The sequence below is a fragment of the Haematobia irritans genome, chromosome 2 (genome assembly GCF_050003625.1).
Source record: "Haematobia irritans isolate KBUSLIRL chromosome 2, ASM5000362v1, whole genome shotgun sequence".
NCBI classification, from domain to species: domain Eukaryota; kingdom Metazoa; phylum Arthropoda; class Insecta; order Diptera; family Muscidae; genus Haematobia; species Haematobia irritans.
In genome coordinates, this window is record NC_134398.1 from 149,803,248 (window position 1) to 149,818,134 (window position 14,887).

The 14,887-nt window shown below is 35.3% G+C and overlaps 1 protein-coding gene and 1 long non-coding RNA gene across 3 annotated transcripts; both read left to right on the top strand.

The window, feature by feature from the left end:
- The first annotated feature begins 8,623 nt into the window (after positions 1-8,623).
- RFeSP (Rieske iron-sulfur protein) lies at positions 8,624-10,432 on the top strand. Of its 2 annotated transcripts, none has more exons than XM_075296603.1 (4): positions 8,624-8,752; positions 8,828-9,027; positions 9,334-9,722; positions 9,786-10,432. In XM_075296603.1, the coding sequence occupies exons 2-4, from the start codon at positions 8,856-8,858 to the stop codon at positions 10,002-10,004; spliced, it is 780 nt and encodes a 259-aa protein (XP_075152718.1). In that variant the 5' UTR covers positions 8,624-8,752; positions 8,828-8,855; the 3' UTR covers positions 10,005-10,432. The 2 variants fall into 2 exon arrangements, with proteins under 2 accessions (XP_075152718.1, XP_075152719.1); XM_075296604.1 differs by having other exon boundaries at positions 8,828-8,949.
- Positions 10,433-13,458: 3,026 nt separating this feature from the next.
- On the top strand, positions 13,459-13,958 carry LOC142224214 (uncharacterized). The gene is made up of 2 exons (XR_012719073.1): positions 13,459-13,687; positions 13,745-13,958. It is a non-coding gene; the product is annotated as an uncharacterized LOC142224214 (long non-coding RNA).
- Positions 13,959-14,887: the final 929 nt, after the last annotated feature.

The following is a 14,887-nucleotide window of genomic DNA, read 5'->3' on the forward strand; positions in this document are numbered from 1 at the left end:
TGCCAAAGACACCATGTGTCTATCTCGTCTCCTTCTGGGTGTTACAAACATATGCACTAACTTATAATACCCTGTTCCACAGTGTGGCGCAGGGTATAAAAACTGGAAAAAATTTTCTCTAGAAAGAAAATTTTGACAACAATTACTATATAAATAAAAATTTGACAAAATTTTCTCTAGAAAGAGAGTTTTGACAAAATTTTCTATAGAAATGAAAATTTGACATTTGATTTTCTCTAGAAATAAAATTTTGACAAAATTTTGTATATAAATGAAATTTGTAAGTTTCCGCGGTTCGATTCTTATTTTTAGTTTTACACAAAAATAGGTTGCTTTGTATTGGTACAATTTCATATCAGCTACCCAGTTATCTTCCATATAAAGTCAATTATTTTAGTGTAGTTGTGTGTCAACTACATTACAAATTCTTAATAATCGTTCACAATATATTCAAATTATTTCCACCGGGAAGTTCTATGTTAATTGTTATCTGAAGTACAAAACCACTCTTTATTAAAAAGCAACCTAAATCCATTTTAATTAATTGGTTCAAACGCAATATTTTTGCATTAAATTAAGTAAAGAGGCTAAATTTCAAAAGAAGGGGTTTGTTTAATATGCGTTAAGGTGCGTTTTTTTTCAAATCAAAAGATCTGAAACCCACCATTGTTTCACTAAGCTCTGAAGGGGGTGTAGAGGCCACCACACAATCATGCCAACCAAAAAAAAAAAAACAAAATCAAAGTATATCCCTTCATTGTATAGAGTATTAAGGAATCTATCCTCTTGACGCAATGACTAAACGCATTTTTTATTGTTTTGTTTTTTGAAGCTACAAAAGGATTTTTGGCATCATCAAAAGGAGGCCACATTACGCAAACCACAACGCATTCATTGCACCCATACCAAAGCGATTCTTTGATCCATTCATAAAACATATTTACCAATTCAATTATTTTGGATTTTTCGGCATAAAATCACACCATTATTTTGGGGTATTTTATTATGTTGCGTATTCTAGTCGCATCATAAGTGTTTCCACAAAAGCTTAAGGAAATTCGATTGGAATTTATTTCTATACCAAGGGATTGTTACTTGAACACGGTGACGATATGCATTATAGGATTTTTTCTAAATTTTCGGGGTGAAGAATCAATAATACACATAAGTCACAGAATGAATGAAAATGTAAAGTATACCCCCATCTTATAGTCACATTATTCGCGATTGCAAAATAATTTTTACTCATAAGTTATTCAGTCAATTACTTAAATTAAAAATGTTTTATATATAAAATATAAATATAAAATAAATGTTTTATATATAAATATTTAACACACAGATTTGAGAGATATTTATAGTCAAACCCTTTTTATGTGTTTCTTTGAAAACAGATTGACTACAAATATAAATCATGCCACAAAAACAGCATGTTTTGAGAGGTACTTGAATTCAAACCGATTTCGTACATATTTCATTGAAAATTTGTTGGCTTCTATTTTTTAATGCATTACATATTTGCCACCCTGCCGATATGTAATGCCACAAAGTAATTTTTTATACCCTAAACCACATAGTGGTCAGGATATCCGCCAAAAAATGTGCCTACCAGAAATATTGACCTCATAAAATATATACCCATCGACTCAGAATCTCCTCCTGAGTAGATCTAGCCTTTGCTGTCCGTTCTTCTGTCCATGTATTTTTTATTCGTAGGATTCCGATCGAAATAATTAACCGAGTTTGGTACAAGTTTCTGTTATTTTTTATACCCTAAACCACATAGTGGTGAGGATATCCGCCAAAAAATGTGCCTACCAGAAATATTGACCTCATAAAATATATACCCATCGACTCAGAATCACCTTCTGAGTACATCTAGCCCTTGCTGACCGTTCTTCTGTCCATGTATTTGTTAATCGCAGAATTCTGATCGCAAATATTAACCAATTTTGGTACATGTTTCTGTGTCACAATGGACTAAATAGTCAAAGTGAAGCAGAATCTAATCTGGCTGCCACATTAACCTATGTCACAAGGATAAACGCTGTTGAATTTGCAAAACATTGATTCAAATTTAGATATAGCTCCTATATGTATGTACCGCTCGATTTCGATAAATGGGGTCAGATTGCACTCCTTCATCAAATTTGGCAACATCAAATTTGGCAAAACGCAATCACCCGTAATCACCACCCTTCAATCAAGGCTGTGGAGTCGGAGTCTGAAGATTTTGCTGGAGTCGGAGTCGTAAAAATTTTGCTCGACTCCGACTCTGGCTAAACTAATTTTTTTTAAAACGCCTCACATTTTGTAATTAAAAAAGTTTTTATGCAAATTAGTTTCGATTGCGTTCTTCATTCGATCATGAAAAGCAACTTCCAATTACGGAATGTAATTGGATATATCCTAGAATGTTAGACTACCACCACCATAAAAATTTATTTAAAATATTTCAAACAATCGATTTTATTTTTTATATACCTATATACATATGTCGAATATTGGCAGAAAATTTTTTCAAAAATTTATTTCTATAGAAAATTTTATCAAAATTTTATTTCTATAGAAAATTTTGTCAAAATTTTATTTCTATAGAAAATTTTTTCAAAATTTTATCTCTATAGAAAATTTTGTCAAAATTTCTATTTCTATAGAAAAATTTGTCAAAATTTATTTAACAGGTTGGCTGATAAGTACCCGGTCTAACAAAGAAAAACACATTTTTTTATCAAAATTCGTTTTTATTATTCAACATAGTTCCCTTCAAGAGCGATACAACGATTATAATGACCTTCCAATTTTTTGATACCATTTTGGTGGTACTCCTTCGTTTTTGTTTCAAAATAGGCCTCAGTTTCGGTGATCACCTCTTCATTGCAGCCAAATTTTTTCCCTGCGAGCATCCTTTTGAGGTCTGAGAACAAGAAAAAGTTGCTGGGGGCCAGATCTGAAGAATACGGTGGGTGGGGAAGCAATTCGAAGCCCAATTCATGAATTTTTGCCACCGTTCTCAATGACTAGTGGCACGGTGCGTTGTCTTGGTGGAACAACACTTTTTTCTTCTTCATATGGGGCCGTTTTGCCGCGATTTCGACCTTCAAACGCTCCAATAACGTCATATAATAGTCACTGTTGATGGTTTTTCCCTTCTCAAGATAATCGATAAAAATTATTCCATGCGCATCCCAAAAAACAGAGGCCATTACTTTGCCAGCGGACTTTTGAGTCTTTCGAAGACGGTTCACCGGTCGCCGTCCACTCAGCCGACTATTGGACTCAGGAGTGTAGTGATGGAGCCATGTTTCATCCATTGTCACATATCGACGGAAAAACTCGGGTGTATTACGAGTTAACAGCTGCAAACACCGCTCAGAATCATCAACACGTTGTTGTTTTTGGTCAAATGTGAGCTCGCGCGGCACCCATTTTGCACAGAGCTTCCGCATATCCAAATATTGATGACCAACACGTTCCTTTGAAATCTTTAAGGCCTCTGCTATCTCGATCAACTTCATTTTACGGTCATTCAAAATCATTTTGTTTTTTTTTATGTTTTCGTCGATAACCACCTTTTTCGAGCGTCCACAGCGTTCACCGTCCTCCGTGCTCATTTCACCACGCTTCAATTTTGCATACCAATCAATTATTGTTGATTTCCCTGGGACAGAGTCCGGAAACTCATTATCAAGCCAAGTTTTTGCTTCCACCGTATTTTTCCCCTTCAGAAAACAGTATTTTATCAAAACACGAAATTCCTTTTTTCCATTTTTTTCACAATAACAAAAGTTGCTTCACAAAAGACGCTCTATCTCACCCAATAATGGACTTACAGACGTCAAATTTTGACACGAATCATTTGAAGGTTGGTACTATATAAAAATAATATGCATTTAATACTAGTGACGCCATCTATGTGTCAGACGGGGACTTATCAGCCAACCTGTTATTTCTATAGAAAATTTTGCAAAATTGTATTTCTATAGAAAATTTTTTTAAAAAGTTTATTTCTATAAAAATTTTGTCAAAAATTTATTTCTATAGATATTTTGGTCGAAATTTTATTTCAATAGAAAATTTTGTCAAAATTTTATAGAAATAAATTTTCTCATTTTCTTGCGGACATAGGTCCGCAATTTTTTTTTAATGCGTCAAATTGTATATGCATTTAAAGAAAAGGAAACAAGGATCCGCCAAATATACTGAACCCACTATGCTAAAATTTTGCAAAAAAAAAATTAATTGTGTGGCCCATATCTCGCAAACTATAAAAAATATTTGCACATGCAGGGACATTTTTTTGAGGAATTCACAAGTACTATCCATCAAAGAAAAAATCATCGAAATCGATTTATGACAGCTAAAACAAAATTCCATACCCTCGAGGTGACCAATTTCAACGCCTACAAGTCAGTCCGTGGACTCACTAGAGACTCGGAAACTTAGATTAAAACATCTTAGCTTTCACACATAGAAAAATTTATGTTGAGATCTTTATCCGTTCAAAAGCTACAGAATTATCTAAAAACAAGTAGTAAAGTGGTAGCTACCGTGGTGCAATGGTTAGCACGCCCGTCTTGCATACACAAGGTCGTGGGTTCGATTCCTGCTTCGAACGAACACCAAAAAGTTTTTCAGTGGTGGATTATCCCACCTCAGTAATGCTGGTGACATTTCTGAGGGTTTCAAAGCTTCTCTAAGTGGTTTCATTGCAATGTGGAACGCCGTTCGGACTCGGTTATAAAAAGGAGGTCCCTTGTCATTGAGCTTAACATGGAATCGGGCAGCAAGCAGTGATAAGAGAGAAGTTCACCAATGTGGTATCACAATGGACTGAATAGTCTAAGTGAGCCTGATACATCGGGCTGCCACCTAACCTAACCTAACCTAAGTAGTAAAATAGAAAGTCAGGCGAGGCCGACTACATCATACCCTAAACCACCACTACTAAATTAGTAGTCATTGTTTGTATCAATGGTATAGGTTTGGCAGATAAACCGCATTTCCACATTTCAGACCATTAAGCGGTACATGTTTATGGAAGTTTTAATATAATCTAAACAGAAATGTCTGATATTAGGAGCTATAGTTGATTCTGCACCTACGGAGTTAGTATGCCACTAATATTGATTCCATCATTAAAAAAAGAGGAAAACGCTCAATTAGTGTGGGTAATAAAGGGTGATACGGTCAAAATTTGGTCAAGGGAAAACGCGTGTAAATCGGTGAAATCGTTTATTTAAAAAATCAAATTAAATTTCTTTTTCAAGTTCAATTAGTATAAAATTCGGGAAAAATATTCAGTTAGGCTTTCGCTTTTCCAAATCCGAATTGCCGGGCCTCACGCTTGACACCTGCCATCAGATTTTGTACAGCCACCTTGTCCACCTTCTTCGCCGCAGAAAGCCAGTTTGCCTTGAACTGCTGCTCGTCCTTAGCAGTTTTTTTGGTCTTCTTTAGGTTCCGCCTGACAATAGCCCAGTATTTCTCAATTGGGCGGAGCTCTGGCGTGTTGGGAGGGTTCTTGTCCTTGAGAACCACCTGCACGTTGTTGGCGGCGTACCACTCCATGGCCTTTTTACCGTAATGACAAGATGCCAAATCCTGCCAAAACAGTACGGAACAACCGTGTTTCTTCAGGAAAGGCAGCAGACTCTCTTTCACGTAAATTTCTTGGTTGACAGTCCCGGAAGCTACGAAAATGCTGCTTTTCAAGCCACAGGTACAGATGGCTTGCCAAACCAGATATTTCTTTGCGAACTTTGACAGTTTTATGTGCTTGAAAATATCTGCTACCTTTCCCCTTCCTTTTGCCGTATAAAACTCCTGTCCCGGAAGCTGCTTGTAGTCGGCTTTGACGTAGGTTTCGTCGTCCATTACCACGCAGTCAAACTTCGTCAGCATCGTCGTGTACAGCCTCCGGGATCGCGCTTTGGCCGTCGTATTTTGTTTATCATCGCGATTTGGAGTCACTACCTTCTTGTAAGTCGATAGTCCGGCTCGTTTTTTGGCTCGATGCACGCTTGTAGATGATACACCCAGCTTATTTTCGGCATCTCGGAGAGAGAGGTTAGGGTTTCGCTTGAAACTACCGGCAACTCTCTTTGTCGTCTCAGCGGCTTCCGGTTTTCGATTTCCCCCCGATCCAGACTTCCTGGCTGTCGACAAACGTTCCCCAAACACTTTAATTACATTTGTAACGGTTGATTTGGCAACTTTTAGCGATTTTGCCAGCTTTGCGTGCGAGTAGCTCGGATTTTCGCGATGCGCGAGCAAAATTTTGATACGCTGCTCTTCTTGCTTGGACGGCATTTTGACAACTGAAGAGTGAATTCCAAAATCAAAATAGGAGCAACATTCTACACACACACACCTTCAAAATGAGGGGTGTTCAGGTTTTTTAAATGCAAAATTGAAAGAAATACGTCAAGTTTATATTGACCAAATTTTGACCGTATCACCCTTTACTTCAAAATTTGAGTAACATATTAACCAATGTTAGAGTAGAGTAGAGTAAGAGTTAGAGTATTATGGTCAAATTTGGGCAAATCGAGCGATGCATATATATGGGTGCTATATCTAAATCTGAGCCAATTTGGATGATAATTTGCAGGTTTGGTTGATACCACTGAAGGTTACCTTTTGCTAAAGAAGAGATTATGGTCAAATTTGGGCGAATCGAGCGATGCATATATATGGGAGCTATATCTAAATCTGAACCGATTTGGATGATATTTTGCAGGTTTGGTTGATACCACTGAAGGTTACCTTTTGCTAAATTTGTTTAAGATCGGTTAATAAAAAAGACAATTATGGCCAGAAATGAAGTTATTAGGAATAAATTTTTCAAAAACGGTCGATACATATATATGGGAGCTATATCTAAATCTGAACCGATCTCGATGATATTTTGCACATATTGCTATTACTACAAATGATTTTAGTAAGTCAAGTTTGAGTAAGTTCGGTTAATAAATAAGGGTGTTATGACCAAATTTTGGAAAATCGGACGATACATATATATGCTATAGCTAATTCTGAACCGATCTCGACATGCAGACTTGAAGAGTGATAAAAAATATTATATTGTGCCAAATTTGAAAAAACAAATATTATATTGTGCCAATTTTGACGACGATCGGTGAGTAATAAAGCGCAACGTGACCTCATTTGTCGAAATCGGGCGATACATATATATGGGAGCTATATCTAAATGTGATCCGATTTCTTCCAAATTCAATAGCGTTCGTCCTTATGCTAAAAAAACAGTCTGTACCAAATTTCATCGAAATCGGTTAATAATTGCGACCTGAATCCCGCGAACAAGAAATACATGGACAGACGTATGTACGGACACCATACACTAGATCGGCTCAGGAGGTGATTCAGAGTCGATCGGTATATATTTTATGGAATACATGGACAGACGTATGTACGGACACCAAGCACTAGATCGGCTCAGGAGGTGATTCTGAGTCGATCGGTATATATTTTATGGGGTCTAAAATCAATATTTCTATGTGGTTTAGGGTATAAAAAGAATCGATATAAAACTCCTGTGTGTCAGACGAGCGGTTTAGAAATGATAGTAATCTGAACTTTGTTTCAATACATATCAACCACCCGGTATGCGTAGTTGTGATGGTCAATGCTTTTATACTATTTAATAAATTTGCAATTACATTGGTAACGCAACGGAATATTGATTTATGATCATTTTTATAACGTATTTTTCAGTCCATTTCCTGGAGTTGCGATACTCTTTTTTTCGAACGGCCCCAACGACCAGTTTCCCGCACTTTCTCAGTATCGTAGGGACAACATACATACCATAAACATCGATAATTAAATTAATATCAATTAAATGATAAAGTGAATAAAAATCAAAGCACATCTTACGGGTAGACTGATGTACTGATGCATTATGAAAGTCAATGAAGGTGATTCCCAAATATCCCTTTATCCTAATCCTAGATATCAATTCTGAGCATGGAGTATCACAACTAACTAACCTATACATCATCATAGAGCTCAACATACAATCTAGAAGTGTAAGGGGGAAAATCAGAGTAACTGTTCCAATGAAAATAACTCAAAGAAAAACAAGAACTTCTTCTGCACTGAATCAGCCAAAAAATTCACCGATTGTTGGTCCACTAGAGAAAAAAAAAACAAAAACGTTATTGGAAACCGCCAACGACCCTTGAGAAGAAAAAATTGGTGAATCCAATTCTATATCATAGCAATGGGCAATTGAAAACAACTTTAACACCATTAATTTCCAAACAAACCAATGCTTCCTATGACTCTGACAATTAATCCGCATAGAATTTTCACTTTGTTACCGGTATTGGAAATGCTGTACTCACCATATACTAAATTCGCACTTCGCACACAACACACAATTTCACAATATAAGTCTGAAACGAAGTATTCGATTAACTCCCCACCACACCCACGTATCATATAATTCATGCAATTATTATTCTTTCTTTTAATAAGTTTTGTTTTTTAAAGGAAAGTGGCACACTAAAAAGCTCAATTTTCCTACCAAAATTCAAAATTATAAAGGCTCCATCATATTTTCCATTTATTGGTGCTGCCAAATTTTTCAATTAAATGTCATGAGTCGATTATCAGACTCGATAACTGTGTAATCGATAAATCCTCCAAACATATGTTCGTGTGTATGTGAGAGAGCAAAAAACTGAGCTGTCAACTGTCAAGTGGGCAAAAGTACGGTTGGGAAAAGGTGAGAGTCGTCACGAATGTAGTTTTTTCGAAATCGCCAGAATATTAGAAAATTAATTATTTACATTATTTTTAGATAATCTAAATTAAATAAAGCGGAAAGAATGATTAACTCAGTGTCGCGTGCTTATTTGCGTGCCAGCAGCCATGCTGTTCCCAATGGTTTGAAACCAGCAGCCGTCCTCAGTGCGGCTCAGGGTAAGAGAGTTGTGGTGCCCAGCAAATCGGAAAAGAATGCTCCTTGCGGCCACACCAGAGCCTCAACATCACTACAATGTGAATATTTTGTTACTAACCAGTGTAGAGAACATTGTTAGAAAAAAAATGCAAAACTAAAACGGGCAAAATTCGTTGGAAAATTAGTTACAAGTTTGCAATTTTTTCTCCAATTATGTAATTTTTTGAGGTTATGAAATTGAGGCAAGAAAACGACTGTATTTACTCCAGTGTTATGACAACAACGGTCGGGAAATTCAAAAACAGCTGTTTTCTTGTGGAACAAAACCTGGAAAATCCATGAAATTGTTTTATGTGATTTCAAATATTGATGACTTTGTTAATGTTTTCATTTTTTTCTTTTAGCTGTTCACCAGGTCCGTATGGCCCATACCGATTTGCAAGTTCCCGACTTTTCCGCTTATCGTCGTGATTCCGTGAAGGATGTCAACCGCAAAAACACCACCGCCGAGGAACGCAAAGCTTTCTCCTACATGATGGTAGGTGCTGGTCTCGTTGGCAGTGCTTATGCTGCCAAGGGTTTGGTTAATACCTTCTTAGGCTCAATGAGCGCTTCCGCTGATGTGTTGGCCATGGCCAAAATCGAAATTAAATTGGCCGATATTCCAGAAGGCAAATCGGTGACATTCAAATGGCGTGGTAAGCCTTTGTTCATCCGTCATCGTACCGCTAGTGAAATTGCCACTGAACGTGGTGTACCCACAGCCACTTTGCGTGATCCTCAAACTGATGATGTGAGTTGAATATTTATCATAGCTGAAAACGATTTCAATCTATAGTTCTCTTCTTTTTGATAGGAACGTGTTACAAAACCTGAATGGTTGGTCGTCATTGGTGTCTGCACACATTTGGGTTGTGTACCAATTGCCAATTCTGGTGATTTCGGTGGCTACTATTGCCCCTGCCACGGTTCTCACTACGATGCCTCAGGACGTATTCGTAAAGGTCCCGCTCCCTTGAATTTGGAAGTACCCGCTCATGTATTCCCTGATGAAGGTACCTTGGTTGTTGGTTAATTTCTCACTTAACCAGAGGCTCGATAATGTCAAAAAACTGTGTTTTAAACTGAATCATCTTGTTCAGGCCATAAGATAAAAACAACAACCATAACATCCTAGCAAAAACAAAAGTATGATATGCAACTGAAGGTGACCACCCTCAGACATCTCGATAAATATGTTATAGTTAATTGAACCAAAAACAAAATAAAAACAGTAAAAAAAAACAACCAAACAAGGACTATAAAACAGCATAAAAAATTGAGATCCAGAACAATGAAAGGGAAGTGTAATATATTGGTGTAACATAATTGATGATAAGAAACAGTACAGTATAAAACATTCGCGGAGGTAAGATGTTTTACTTCGCGCAACAACGTATATTATGTTTCTCATGACATTTGTTGAGGGAACTTAATAAAAGTATTCTTTTTGAGCTAAAATAACTAGCTTCTTCCATACCAAAATGCCAAATTAAATTGTAAAAGATTTGTTCAATATAATATTGCCTAGGTCTCTATGGAATACCCAATCTCGTACATTGATAAAATTGTCCGTTTTTAATCATATTACCCGTGTAAAAATAGATGGATCAGACAATATACATCCAAAGAAATTTGTTAGTGGACACAGCAGAAAATCTGCTTAAACAACCGAAAGTCTTATAAAAAAGCAGTCAATTAATTGAAAAAGCAACCACAATCCTAATTGTTAAACTCAAAAAAACTTTTTGTTTGGCTGGCAAACATAAAAGTTAAGAGATAAAACTCTTAAATTGTGGTCGCATATAGAGGGTAGGAATATACTATACAAGTATAGACGGCCAAAAGTCGCCGATCCATACATTGGACATAGTTCCTGTTGGATCTAAAATATCTCCAGATATTAAACTTTAAAGCAAATATATACCAAATTTGGCATAGCTTTTTACAATCGTACGATATCAGTCTGTTTGGGAGCTATAACGAAACGGATCAATATTTACCAAATTGAGTACACCTCTTAACTGACTTAAAATTATTCTAGATATCAAATTTATATCCATTGTCTCTAGATGTAAAATCGGGAGATTGGTCTATATAGGGGCTATATCAAAACATGGACCAATATATACCAAAATTGGTACAACTCTTTACGACTCTAAAATACCTGTACATTCAAAAAGTCTTAAAAATGGAATAAAAGTAGCGGCGTATAAATGATCAATTAGTCAAATCGATGGATACACTAGTAGAAAAGATAGCAATCACAGACAAAACTAACTTTGCCTGCAAAAAAGTATTCGCAGGCAGTATTCTGATTTCCTTTGGAGTGTAAAACTGTACATGACATAAAGGCCTAAATTTCGCGTGAAATTGGGAGATCGTTAATATACATTAAAAAAAGAAGAGGACCGAGAATTGATCCCTGTGGAACACCTCGTTTTAACCGCCGTTGGGTCTGACATTTTGTCCCCGGTAACATTTTTTTAGTTTACGAAAGGCCGCATCACCCACTTTCTCACGCTTTCGGACCCTGGCGGGGTTGAGGCAAAGGGATGTAACCAACTACAGAGAAGGACTCATCAGCCGGACTTATTATAATATAAGACTAAATACCAGCATATCCAATAAAAAATATTACAGTCATAGAAAAAAGTTTGCTAAAAATAGCTGTCGATGTCTGCTGTTATATTTGTATACCCTCCACCATAGGATGGGGGTATATTAACCTTGTCATTGTAACACATCGAAATATTGCTCTAAGACCCCATAAAGTATATATATTCTGGGTCGTGGTGAAATTCTGAGTCGATCTAAGCATGTCCGTCCGTCCGTCTGTTGAAATAACGCTAACTTCCGAACGAAACAAGCTATCGACTTGAAAGTAGTTGTTATTGATGTAGGTCGGATGGTATTGCAAATGGACCATATTGGACCACTTTTACGTATAGCCACCATATAAAGCGACCCCCCAGATTTGGCTTGTGGAGCCTCTTAGAGAAGCAAATTTCATCCGATCCGGTTGAAATTTGGTACGTGGTGTTAGTATATGGTCTCTCACAACCATGCAAAAATTGGTCCATATCGGTCCATAATTATATATAGCCCCCATATAACCCGATCCCCAGATTTGACCTCCGGAGCCTTTTGGAAGAGCAAAATTCATCCGATCCGGTTGAAATTTGGCACGTCCTGTAAGTATATGATTTCTAATAACCATGCAAAAATTGGTCCATATCGGTCCATAATTATATATAGCCCCAAAAAAACCGATCCCCAGATTTGGCCTCCGGAGGCTTTTGGAAGAGCAAAATTCATCCGATCCGGTTGAAATTTGGTACATGGTGTTAGTATATGGTCTCTAATAACCATGCAAAAATTGGTCCATATCGGTCCATAATTATATATAGCCCCCTTATAAACCGATCCCCAGATTTGGCCTCCGGAGCCTTTTGGAAGAGCAAAATTCATCCGATCCGGTTGAAATTTGGAACGTGGTGTTAGCATAGGGCCGCTAACAACCATGCCAAAATTGGTCCATATCGGTCTATAGTTATATATAGCTGATCGCCAATCACACAAAAATTGGTCCATATCGGTTCATAATCATGGTTGCCACTCGAGCCAAAAATAATCTACCAAAATTTTATTTCTATAGAAAATTTTGTCACGATTTTATTTCTATAGAAAATTTTGTCAAAATTTTATTTCTATAGAAAATTTTGTCAAAATTTTATTTCTATAGAAAATTTTGTTAAAATTTTATTTCTATAGAATACTTTGCTAAAATTTTATTTCTATAGAATATTTTGTCAAAATTTTATTTCTATAGAAAATTTTGTTAAAATTTTATTTCTATAGAATATTTTGCTAAAATTTTATTTCTATAGAATATTTTGTCAAAATTTTATTTCTATAGAAAATTTTGTCACAATTTTATTTCTACAGAAAAATTTAACAAAATTTAATTATATAGAAAATTTTGTCCAAATTTTATTTCTATAGAAAATTTTGTCAAAAATTTATTTCTATAGAAAATTTTGTCAAAATTGTATTTCTATAGAAAATTTTGTCAAAGTTTTATTTCTGTATAAAAATTCGTCACGATTTTTTCATAGAAAATTTTGTTACGATTTTATTTCTATAGAAAATTTTGCCAAAATTTTATTTCTATAGAAAATTTTGTCAAAATTTCATTTCTATAGAAAATTTTGTTAAAATTTTATTTCTATAGACAATTTTGTTTCTATAGAACATTTTGTCAAAATTTTATTTCTTTAGTAAATTTTGTTAAAATTTTATTTCTGTAGAAAAATGTATTAAAATTTTATTTTTATAGAAAATTTTATTTCTTTAGAAATTTTTGTCAAAATTTTATTTCTATAGAAAATTTTGTCAAACTGAATTATATACGTATTTAACCGGCCTTTTTTAGTTTAATATATACCACGTATAGACTAACTTACAATTTAGAAGACGGTCCCTGCCAGCATTTCAAAGTTCCATTTCAACCTCATCGTTACCACAGACTCGTAAATGTCACTTCAACCATCATGAAAAGGTACATCAAAAAGTACATGCAAGTAATTTGCCATCCCTACTGTTAAAAAAGCCATTTTTTTGTGAAACGCCAAGCGCAACCAGCTTGTTATATTTTAATTAAATAAAAACGAAAATAAAGTTCTGAAAACATTGATTATACGCTTAAAATTGTGAAAGGTATATTGGTGAACAATTTGGTGATTTTCCAAATGGAATAAAGTGATTGTTTTTCAGATATTTTACAGACACGCTGCCTCCATGGAATAAAAACACTGGTTGATAGACGCAGCAATATGTAAATCGCTACTTGTAACTCAACATCATCATTAATGCCAAAAATTATGTTAAATGTAATGTGATAGTGGTATAAATGTTATATTTTTAAGAATTTGTAAATGTTTAATCAAATTAATAAATATCTAAACAAACGTGTTTTACTCGACCACAATGATTCTTTTACAACTATCTTAAAATGCACTTTTTCTGATTGTTTGGAGGGTCCTTTATTGGCGTAGTTCTAAATTGATCTATAAAGGCACCTAATAATTGCACTCATGCGAAACATTTTTGTAGTAACTTGGCGTGGTACAACTTCTCAATAGTGACGGCGCTTTTCCGACGAGTTTTTGATGTCGTATATGATTGTTTTCGACGTAGTGGGGATTCTCAAAAGAGTCCCCAAATTCAAAAAATGTTGGCAGGGATGTTAGGAAGTTTTAAGATACCTTGCCATCGGCAAATGTTACAGCAACCCAAGTAATTCGATTGTGGATGACAATTTTAGGGTACATAAGCTTCGGCCTGGCCGAACTTACGGCCATATATAATTGTTATACTTCAGAATCTAACGAACAACAAATTATAAAATTTTTAGGTTATAAATTTTTCCCCAAAGCATATTTATGTATTTATTTCTTTCTTTATTGTAATAAAATATATTTTTAAGAACCAAAAGTAGTTTTTGGTATATTTTTGCACTGTACTATACTTACAAGCTTCTAAATACGATCAGCAAACATTTTGTTTGCTTCCCTGCCAGCATTTCAATGTTCCATTTCATCCTCATCGCTATCACAGACTCGTAAGTGACACTGCAACAATCGCCAACTGTGATTGTATTTTGCCATCACTATTCGCATGACAGTATTTTGCCATCACTATTGTTACAAGAGCCATTTTATATTTTGTGAAACACTAAGCGCAACTGGCTTATTATAATTTATTTCAATGAAAACGAAAATAAAGTGCTGAAAACATAGTTATTACGCTTAAAATTGTGAAAAGTAAATTGGTGAACAAATTTTGACTTTCCAAATGGAATAAAGTGATAGTTTTTCAAATATTTTTCCAGACACGCTGCCTCCATTGGGAATAAAA